This window comes from Mus pahari, chromosome X, assembly GCF_900095145.1.
Source record: "Mus pahari chromosome X, PAHARI_EIJ_v1.1, whole genome shotgun sequence".
Taxonomy (NCBI): Eukaryota; Metazoa; Chordata; class Mammalia; order Rodentia; family Muridae; genus Mus; species Mus pahari.
Window position 1 is genome coordinate 60,983,429 of NC_034613.1, and position 11,333 is coordinate 60,994,761.

The following is an 11,333-nucleotide window of genomic DNA, read 5'->3' on the forward strand; positions in this document are numbered from 1 at the left end:
TAGATGATTATATATATATATATATATATATATACATATATATAGAGAGAGAGAGAGAGAGAGAGAGAGAGAGAGAGAGAGAGAGAGAGAGAGAGAGAGAGAGAGATAAGCCAGCACAAGAGTATTAATAAACCCACTTTCAGTTAACTGATTCACTCTCCCAAAATCTGTTTATCCCAGAGTAGCAGTAGTGAGAGGAAAGTTAAAAACAAAAACAAACAAATAAAAACCAACCCCATAGCCTTTGCTTTTATGGTATCCTGACTTAATAGCTGATGGCTAGCTGAAAACTTCCAACTCACAGAAATGCAATGTATAGTTTGTGATATTACAATATTTATCTGCATTGCTAGCCTTCATAGCATGCCTACTTGGTTTAGCCAAATATGACATATTATGCTATATATGAACTACACAATACAGCCTATACTATGCATTCTGGTTCTAAGACCTAACTGAATTTGACTAATATATATATACACAACATGAATGCCTTACCCAAAACTAACTGAACTGCTTCCCAGTTTAGATAGCACATATATTTATCCTGGTAAGTAAATCCTGGACTCCCTGTTCTTAATCTATTACTCCTTAACATAAATTCAGTGTTGTAGGAAAATAGAAGAATTAGATGAATATGAACTTTTCGGTAAAGCTTTAGATGTTAGGTCTGCAGAATATTCAGTCAGAAGGCAGTATAGGCCTTCACATTCACTTCTTATGTGCTTACTCTAGATAGGAATGAATCTTTCAGAAGTTGGTCTAACTTGTATTTCCAGCTGCATATTCTGTTCCTAACGCTGCTCCTAATGTTCTTCATAATATGACTCCATGCTTAGTTTGCCCAGAGGAACACTTTTATTCTCCATATGTCATTAGATATTAAATTGTCTTAACTAGGGGTTTTTCTATGAAGATAAGCCCTCAATTTCCAGTTCTGTGACACAACAGCCACCTGGGACTTTGAATTAGGAGGACCTTCAAGCCCCTTCCAGGAAGGGCTCATATAAAGCCTTCAGGTTAACCCCTACCCAACCAAGCAATGGTGCTCAGTGACTTTTGATACCCATTGTTAAAATAACCTTGGAAAGCAGGCACAAACACTATGTATACTGTAGACTGTACAAAAAACAGCCCACCTGCCTGGCCAGTCTGAGTGGGCCAGTACAGACCGAGAGCAACCTTTCCTCCTAGTGTTGGAAGACTTGATCTTGGAGGAACAAAGCTTCTTGGGTTCTTCAGAGAAAGGCAAATAAATGGCTTATGGTTAGTGGGAAAGTTCCTGCCTGAATAGTAGTACCTTTAACACTAGAATTCCTCCAGCACTGCACCAGGGACCATTTTATGCTACTAGCCAGAATGACCAAATTATTAGTCCACCTGTCCTAGAGTCTTGACTGTGATTAAAAAAACTTTCTTAATATGTTTGTCACAAGATGTATAGTGCTGTTTGGTTTCTCATCCTTTAAATTTATTCATTCTGATTAAAGAAGAAACTTTCTTATTTATTAAAAGCTAGAAATTTGACAAGAGAAGGATACTAACATGCATTTCCTTCATTCTGATGAGTGAAGAAGCAATACCAATGGAAGAGAGCTATCCAGGACTGAAAGCCAAACCAAAACAAAATTGATTAAAGATGACTTTAGATCTTACCTCTTTTTCCAGATCATAGTTGGGGGCTGCACTGTCAAAGACACAATTAAAAGACTGTCCAGCGGACTAGTGAACTGAAGGCATTGAAGAACAAGAGAAGAAAAGGAACTGGGGAGAAGAGTCCTAATAGAATACAAGTGTGTGCTCTAATGTTAACCCCAGATCTTTACATTTGACTTTTGGAAGAGTAACTTCAGTTAATGTAAGCCAGGTAGTTATAAGAGAAAAGAACTATATCTGATGGGTAAATGGTCCAGAAACTCCCATTTTAGATGAGAAATAAGAATTTCTTAATGGGGAGAACTATCTAGGGAAGAAAATAATCTTACAAGAAGACACTGACCTCTTAATCGTGGCAAGATTTCCTTAGAGGCTCAACAGCTATCAGTGAAGGATGGTTCATTTACTACAGACAAGGCTGCACTTTCTGAGAAGCTGCTGAATCAGAAACTCTGCTCTAAGGTCCAAGGTGGGCCAAGTTTCAGGGCACTGCTACATTCAAAACCCTGAAAATTGAGTACATGTATGTTCCAGCTAGAAAGAACTATCCTGGTGTCAAACTGGGAGAGTTGGGACCTGACTCAAAAATAACTGACAGTGGAGACACTATGAATCCAGAATAAGTAGTTTCTAGTCAAAGGAAAAGACCTACTTCTTTCTCCACAGGAAGAGATGTTGCTTACCTAACTGCCATTGCTTCACCGATGATGCTGGCTCTGGGGCTTTGTAGTCACTAGGGCACCATTTTGAAACAATGAACAAACCATCTACTAAACAGAACCACTAGTGACTTGAAAGACCCTGGGCCTTGTCTCTTCTGCCAGTTCTGATGATGGGGCTGCACCTATCTGGACAAACTGAAGTACTAAGAGGCAGGCCCATAGCTGTCTAGTAGAAGAGCAAGAATTCCAAGCCAAAGCAAGCAAAGTGGCTTTCTCAGAGCCCCAGGAAAAGGAAAAGCAGCACCCGTTCCCTGCCTAGTACTGTGTAAGCAAAGCATTAGTCAGATGAGCATAAGCTGTCCCTTACCCAGTGACCAACAGTAGCAATCACAGATTTATTTTTATGACATCATCACACAGACACAAAGCAAAATAAATGACAAAAAGCTGGCTGGGTAACCTGCTCCATCCACATTCTTGTCAGTATATGTGAAGAAGGTCCAGGGTTGCTCTCAGAGCTACCCTGGGAAGACTCCTTGGCTCCTCATTCAGATCACCTAGGAATATAAGCAAAGATGCTCACATCTGTTCAGGAGTTACAAGTTAAGAGACCCAGAATCTGTCCCTATTGTCCTTGTCAGGAACAAGATCAGAAATTTTTTTAAAAATTATGTTTATGTTGATTCCACTATGAAGCCTTTGGTGAAAATATGTGCTTTTCACAGTTGTTCCTTTAAGATAATGTTACTGTACCAGCTATTGCAGCTGAGTAATTACCCGCAGACTCTTTAACTCCCACTAGTTACCATTATTACTCCAACTTCCACTTCTACTTCCTGCTAGGGTAGATCTTCCTTCCCACTCAACCAGCTTGACTTGATTCAGGGTTTGGAGAAATCAAACGAGTACCTGTCTCCAAAGTTGTCTAAGTAAGTTAGTGATATAACAAAGACACTGAATACAAAGGATCTAAAACCCAAAGGTGGATGAACATTCTAAAGGTTACAAATATATATATATATATATATATATATATATATATATATATATATATATACTTACCCCATCCTTCAAGGGGCTTGGCAAAGCACTTACTTCTTTGCAGATGAGACTGAGATGTAGTTATGAAGTCTCTGTTTCCTCTGCAAACAGTTGTAAGTGCTTAGCATATATAAGAGAAGTGATGTCCTCAACAGTGTTTCCATGGGCTCTTTACACAGCATTTGTACAAATAGCCAATTCCAGGTATTAGTACCACTCCCTCAGACTCTGCCCAGCTCTAGCTCCCACCGCACACCTACCAAATGGGGTAGAGATGATTTCAGTTTTATTGTTCACTCCTGTGAAATCAAATTCCAATAGCTTCCAAGTGTTCTTCGCATTGATTTCGAGCTGGAAATTCTCCCACTTGTAGATCATTTCACTGTCATCATAGGAAACTAGAAATCAATGTGGAAAAGAGTGAATGAGACTGGGAAGCCCAGTTGAGGGCCCCACAAGCATGGTGTTAGCTTGAGCCATGTTTCGGATTTTTGACTTTGGCTTCACCAGCTTTGAGACCCTGCCTCTGACCTAGTTGTCAAAATTCATTCAATAAGTATATTTGTCCTGGGCTTCGAATGCAAAGTTGAGTAAGGTGTGAACCAGCATTCACATTTCACTGAGCAAGGCCATATAGAACTCTGAATTTGGGGGTTGCTCTGAATATTTCTACCCATGAATCAACTGGTAAAGTAGGGAAAGATCATTTGTGGACACGATCAGAAAAGTCTTCCTAAAGCATGGGCCATTGACTTTAAGTTTTGAAAATAAACATTCTCAACGCAAATGAGGTTGAAGAAGGTCAAAGGGAAGCACAGAAAGGTGAATGTAGAAACAGCAAAACTTTAGGGAGACTATCTCACAGATGGGTTGTATAGCAGGAAGCAGCAGGGGTCAGGTCATGAAGGGCTTTGAGGTTCATTTTAAGGAATTTAGAATTGATCCATGCCAGCTAAGAGCAGATTTGAAATGAGAAATGAAAGCTAACAGTCAGAATGCAGAGATGGAAGTGAGATCAATAGTTATTTGGAGGGAACACCAACAGGATGTGTGGACTGAGTAGATGTAGGAGGTCAATGAGGGGGGTTTCAGAGTTCTTGGCTTGGGCAACTGGGTGAATGATGGCACCCTTAAATGAGGCAACACAAAAGCGACACATTTACTTTGGAGGCAGGAGTTGGGAAAAGACAATGAATTTAGCTTAGGACACATTCTGTTTCAAAGTGAAGATGTTGCAGAAGTTCAAGCAGAAGATGATTAAAGCCCTGCATCAAGGCAGAGATGGAGAGGAGCAGGCATACTTCAGATACACTTCAGAAGCAGGTGACTAGCTTAAGGTAGAACAAGGGTGAGGGAAGAATTCAACATAAAGCTAAAGTAATGCACACACAGCATTGCTGGCAGGAAATGGGGTGAGGATAGAAAATGGAGGCTTATAGCAACCTTGGCACCATCACAGGAAAAAAGCAGAAGCAGAAAAATTAAAAGGGAAAGATGAGCAAAAGAGGGGCCCAGCGTATATCTGGATCCCTAGAAACCTAAGAAGGTACTCACAGCTAGAGAAAGACAGAGGGCAAGAGTGAGAATCCATTGGAAAATTGAGCATGTGGAGTGAGCATCTTGCATCAATGGTCATCCTGGAAGGGAGAAAGGAGCCTCATTAGGCTGGCTCTGCGTACTTAGGTATTTACTCAACATTGACCAAGGTATCACCTCTAATGAGTGGCATCAGTAGAATTTAAGACAAAAAGTCCAAAGGAGTGAAACAAAGAGAGGAAGAAGAACTTCTAAAATCTTATTAGGCTATATCATCAAAGTACATTGGCCAGCCTAGATTGATTTTTCTGTCTTGTTCAATCCAGTGCTCTAGTCCTGTGCTACTTTCTACCACCTCCATAGCCCATATTGCTGACAAGTACCTCCTTCCAGGTATTCAAGTTATGTAGCCTAGTTGTGCCTAGACAATTCTGTCCCCGTGGACATGTCTTTATATACTGTGCCCACATGGAATGGAATTGTCCAGCTAATGCAGTCATGCCAGCACCTACCTTCTACCAAATAACAGCTTCCATGATTACCAAAACACTTGGCACGTGCCTTTAAGCAATATATTTTATTTAAGATCTCAATGTCTATATCTGAATAGGAAGAGGTTGAGTTCCTGGTCTAGAAAAGCTGTACAGGGTTTTAGGAATATTATTCGGAATGATATATCTACTTTGGAGTCCCTAGCTCAAATTTTCTGAAAGAGTGAGAGAGTCCTAGAAGGTGAGACTCTAAAGGCTTAACATACCTAACTGAGTACAACACCTTTCCATCCTTGTGGATGAGAGCCATCTGGTTAGGTATGGTGATATCATACTCTTGGGTCCTCTTAGAATTCCTAAAAAAGGTATCCGGGATCCACAACTGGCTCACCACGTTGCCATGCAGAATAAGGGTTTCAAAGGTGTCATTGTAACGAAGACGCTCATCATACCAGGTCTGGTAGAAGATGATGTCAATGGAATATTCCTGGTGGGAAGGGACAGAAAACCATATACTTGGGACTAAGTAGACAAGAGACAGTTACATGCAAATGTGGTGTTTGTCACTACTTAACATGGAACTCTGAAGACAGCATGGTAGAATTAATGGGACACTGACCCAAGAAGCTGAAAAGGGATGAAACACCTTCTTTTTAATCCAATTCTTTTAGTTTCAGCACTGAAGAAGACTCAGATTTTACCACAGCTAAGAAATCAATCACATCCTGCTTGATTGGTACAACTAAGAGTGCCAAATGTCCAAGGTATGTAGAGGGCAATACCATTCTTCCACATCTCAGAGCTATAGAAAGGGTTGTTGCAAATGAGTTCCCTTCTTTCTCACAGAAAACTCCTTTCTGCCTTGCAGAAGAATTCAAAGCAAGTTTAAATCCTGTTCTGGAGAATCAATCATCAAAAGGGACATTTCACCATTTTTGTTTTCTTTTGTTGTTGTTTGATATGGGATCTTATTACAAAGTCTGGGATCATCTCAAACTTGTAAGTATTCTGTCTTATTTTCCTGGAAAGTTCCCTCAAGCAGCTCTGCTGCCTTCCATAGCTGACATTGTCACCTCTCCTCTCTAGCAATAGGCAAAGACCTCATACCATTGACATATCCTTAGACTTGCATCCATCTAGGATTACAAAGAGGAAAGCAACATATGTTTGGGTACAGGAATCTTCCACTGTCGTGTTCTGAAAAGAAAGTTATATTCTCAAATAGGTAGCACATTGCATTCATCAATAAACCCCTGGGCTATAGTAGATCATCAGTACTTCATTGTAATTACATAGGACAGTGGTGCTACTCTTAATAGGTCAACACACTTTCAGCCCCTACACTGCAAATCAAAAATCCCAGCTCAAAAGTCCTCAGAACTGTATAAGCACACACAACTCATTGTACAAAGGTTCCCTTTCACCTTTTATTCATGGAGCACAGCTATTAATTAACCCCAACCATTCATTCCCCAGAATTATATTTTAAAATGAAATGACTTGATTCACAAGAGAAATGTCTATTGTCGTGATTTTTTTTAACAAGAAGAATTATGTTTGTGTTTTGTTTTATATTTCTTTTCAAGTAAGTGCTCATAACCCCTGAAGAGTGTGTGTGCATGAATATATAGTTCCATGATTATGTGGTCTCTATATATTATGGATCCCATAAACTGTCTGTTAAACATCAAGAAGGATGTTTAATAGGAAGCACAAGAAGCAGTTGCATGTGGCTGACGCTTGTAGAGCAATACACAATATATTGTAATCAGTTTGAAGCAAGCACCAGAGCTATGCACAATTAAAGGCTGGTTGTCTAATTTATTTTAGAAGTAGGTAAACTGAGACTTGGAGAGAGAAGATGTCTAAAATCACACAGCCAGTGGTGCCACACTAGTGCTGCCACTCAGAACACCTTTACCATGACCTTTTCCTGGCATTGCCTTCACTTGCACCAAAAATAAGTATCAGATGGGCCTCATGATACAGGTCTATAATCTTAGATACTTGGGAAGCTGAGGTAGGAGAATGAAAAGTTCAAGTTATGCCTGGGCTAGACTGAACCAAAGTCAGCCTGGGCAACAGAGTGAGGCCCTGCCTCAAAAATTAAAAAAAAAAAAAAGTTTACAAAAAGGGGCCAATGACATACTTCAGTGATAGAGTATTTGTCCATCATAAATGAGACACTGATTATAGAAACCCAGACCCTAAAGGGCATTATCACCCTCTGAGAAGAAGAAACAAAAATCCCAGCTGGCCTTTACTGCACTGAGGCAATAGGTGCCAGAAGCAGCCATCAAACTATTGGTAACCAGAAAAGAAAGTAAAGGGCAAAGTGTTTACCACAACGAAGTACAAAAACCAGCCGTTAATGGCATTACTCCTGATCCTGTCTAGCCCTGTCCTGTCATGTTTTATCCTGTCCTACCCCATGTACCCTCACAAAGAGCCTTCAAAGAATTTGCACCTTCCCAGTAGCTGGCAAAGCCTCATTCATATCTCAGCACATGAACTGTATGGTGATTGATGAGAAATCTTCCCCTCCTCCAGGCATGCTGTAGGTCTGCTATACAATATTCAAAACAAGCATTTCATTGCTGTTTAAGAAAATACCAATTATAAATTCTTCATACATCAATGTATAACTAATGGTTTGCGATTAAGTTTGACAGGTAACTAGAGATGGATCTCTTTTAGTCTAGCTGAAATAGAAATGTGGCATTTCAGAACTGGCTTAATTAGAACCACCTTCAATAATTACCATAGTAAGAGCCAGCATTAGCAAGTAGGAATGCTATGACCAGGAAGTTTTATCTAGATTGGCCACTCCTTTTAAGGCCAAACTGGGTATTTTCAGAGTTAAGCAAGGGAATGAATAGAAACATTTGAATACAATGTACAGGAAATGGTTTTAGGTTTCTCTCTACTATTCTACCTGCCCAAGTGATTGGCACCAAATACCCAGTTAACCAACTCCACTGACTAGGTTGCTACCTCTTTTACCAAGAAACCTTGCTGAGACCATCAATTGCTTCAAATGTTGATGTCAGAAAAGGAGACTTGGATGCCACAAAGAACAGCAGAGACAATCCATGCCATGACATTGTCATGAGCTGTGGCTATGTGGTAGACATATATGTTCTCCTCAGCAAATGAATTAGAGGAAAGCAGGCTAAACAAGAACAGGGGCTCAACCTTTGTTTTATTAAATGATATGGAATTGTGTAGAAGCTGAAACTTCTTGGGAGAGATTATATAGTATAAGGCTTTGTAAGATTAAAAAATACCAACTTATTGGTTAAATAAGTCAGTCTCTTGTTCCCATAATGAACTATCTCTGTGTCTGATATCAAATTGAGTGACTTCTGGACGATTAGATTGAACAGTTAGGGCTTGTTCAGTATAAGTACTCAGAAGCTCAGGTGAGACTGGTGCTAGCAGGATTAATAGGTGTTGAACAAGGAGAGATGGTGCATTTATGTATTATAAGTGGGGTTAATGGTCTGCTGCCACAAGGATTCTTGAAGAGGATTAAAAGTAGTTCCCCCAAATTATGCACTGCCTTTTGATTTTATAGGACACTCATCCAGAATACAGAGCCAAATAACAGGATTATTTGCTGTATTTATCAATGTGTGTGATCTCTCCTACTTATTAGCCTATGAAATTTAACAAAGACTAAGTAGGTGAAAGTGGGCATCTTATTAATGAAGGAACCAGTCAGTTTACTAGAATTTAGAATGGCATAATAAAGAGAAAGAGAAGGGAGTACACCTCCAAAAATATTGTGAGCCAGGCTTTTACCCAATCTATGTATGCAGCTTGATTCCCATCACTGTTATTTACCTCTGAGCCCATCAGGACCACCCATCTCAATATCTGCTGCTGAGCTCTGGATCACATGGTACTTATTAGGTGTCATTAAGGATGTTAAACCAAGCCCCCTACTATCACAGAACTGGTTAGCACAACCTTACTTTGTCAAATACTGCACATATGAATTTTGCAGAGCATCTTTTGTAATTCATTTTTAGCTACCATATACTATGCTCTTAGCATTAAGGATTCAATAACAGAGAGAGCAAGACTAACATAAAAACAATTAATTACCATGAAATATACTAGGGAAGATAAAGTACATGTAATCCAGAAAAAGTTGAGTGCCCAGAGAGGGGCATGGTGTATGACAGGAGCAATTAGTTACTATGTGAGGCAGAGAAGTTGCCTTGAACAAGATGCTATGTGAGATGGACCCTGAATGAGTGAAAAAGTAGATCAATGGCATCTTGAACTTGCACAAAGGTCCAGCTCTGAGGTACAATGTTGTCTTAGAATGTGCATACTATAGTGTGGTTATAGCCTGTAGACTTTAATGGGATGAAAAAGAACAGAGTCATAGCTTGCTAGATCATGGGATGAACTATAAATACAAGAGGCATATTACTGAGGAAGCTTGCTCAGTAGGACTGGGCAGGAAAACATTTGCATATTTCAGGTGAAAGATGTTGGAAGTTAACTGGAGATCATATTGATAACAGGAAAGGAAAGGAGACAAAAGGACTAAGATAAAATTATAGGGTTAGGTGTACAGCAAGAAATATCAGTTATAGATTTAACTTCATCCAATAATCAGACAAAAGACATGTATTCCATTGTGATATTTACAGTTGTTTTATCGTTTTTATTTTGAATGAAAAAGTGAAGATTAGAGTCAAAATCCCAAAGGTCCTCTTCAGGCAGCAAAAGACTTACCTTTTCTATTCATGTTCTCAAGTTAATTGTGATTAAAAATCCCCATCTGAACTCCCAAACAACAAAACCCTACCTGTTGTATTAGTAACACAAACAGCAGAAAGCAAGAGTAAGTGGAACTCTTGGTGTCCAATCTAGAAAAAACTGTCATCAAAATTCTGTACTCACCATGTCTGGGATGGAAATAGGCCCAAGGCTGTTGACAAAGACTTCAACAGTGACCACAGTAGGCTTCTCTGTAAGACATAGACATAGTACAGGGTAAATGTCACATAGAGGCATGACATCAAACAGGGAGTCATCGAAGAAGGGAAGAGGGCCAATCCTATTTCCTTTGTTCTTCTATAGAAAATCCCAGCTTATGGACTACAAAGGCTAGGCATATATCTTCAAATCATTTATCTTATTTTAGATTTGGAAAAACTGAGGGCAAAAGAAAAGAAAAGTATTGACCAAGGTCCATGGCATTCTTAACCTAGAGGAGCCATTGTGTCTTACCTGGTGAATCCGCAGCAATTCCTATCTGTATGTGGTACCTTCATTTATAACCTATACTCATTGCCTACAGTTACATAGAAAACTTGCTTTTCCTTTATAAGAGGAGGAGGCTTTCTTCCATTAACTCACCTCCAATGCCGGGGCGCAGTTTATGGTCATAGTTGCTCAGGATGGTGTTAAGGATTCGAGAAGCTCTTGTCAGTTTCCCACCTGGGCGTTCAGTCATGCAATCAGCAGTGAGTTCTGTTTCTTTTGCTGGAAGCTTCTTTCCACTAGGTTGAGGCTCCCGCTGGGACTGGGGCTCTGATTTCAGCTCTGGCTCCGGCTCAGGTTCAGGCTGGGGTTGGGGTTGGGGTTGGGGCTGGGGCGGGGGCTGGGGCTGGGGCTGGGGCTGGGGCTGGGGCTCCGGTTCCGGCTCCAGGTCCAGCTCTGACTCCGGCTCGGGCTCGGGCTCGGGCTCGGGCTCGGGCTCCGGCTCGGGCTCCGGCTCGGGCTCCGGCTCGGGCTCCGGCTCGGGCTTCGGCTCGGGCTCCGGCTCGGGCTTGGGCTCCGGCTGTGGTTGTGGCTCGGGCTCCGGCTCCGGCTCCGGCTCCGGCTCCGGCTCCGGCTCTGGCTCCGGCTCCGGCTGAGGCTCTGGCTCGGGCTCTGGCTGAGGCTGCGGCTCCGGCTCAGGTTCTGGCTGGGGCTCAGGGTGGGG

General features: G+C 41.0%; 1 protein-coding gene across 1 annotated transcript in view; it reads right to left on the reverse strand.

The window, feature by feature from the left end:
- The window catches only part of Gabre (gamma-aminobutyric acid type A receptor epsilon subunit), a 17,601-nt gene that overhangs the window by 1,945 nt on the left and 4,323 nt on the right, over positions 1 to 11,333 (reverse strand). The window contains exons 3-7 of the mRNA XM_021188754.2: positions 10,766 to 11,321; positions 10,307 to 10,374; positions 5,653 to 5,873; positions 4,914 to 4,996; positions 3,620 to 3,757 (exon numbers count right to left, since the gene is read on the reverse strand). Coding sequence (XP_021044413.1) covers positions 3,620 to 3,757; positions 4,914 to 4,996; positions 5,653 to 5,873; positions 10,307 to 10,374; positions 10,766 to 11,321 — 1,066 coding nt within the window. The remainder of the gene's footprint in view (positions 1 to 3,619; positions 3,758 to 4,913; positions 4,997 to 5,652; positions 5,874 to 10,306; positions 10,375 to 10,765; positions 11,322 to 11,333) is intronic.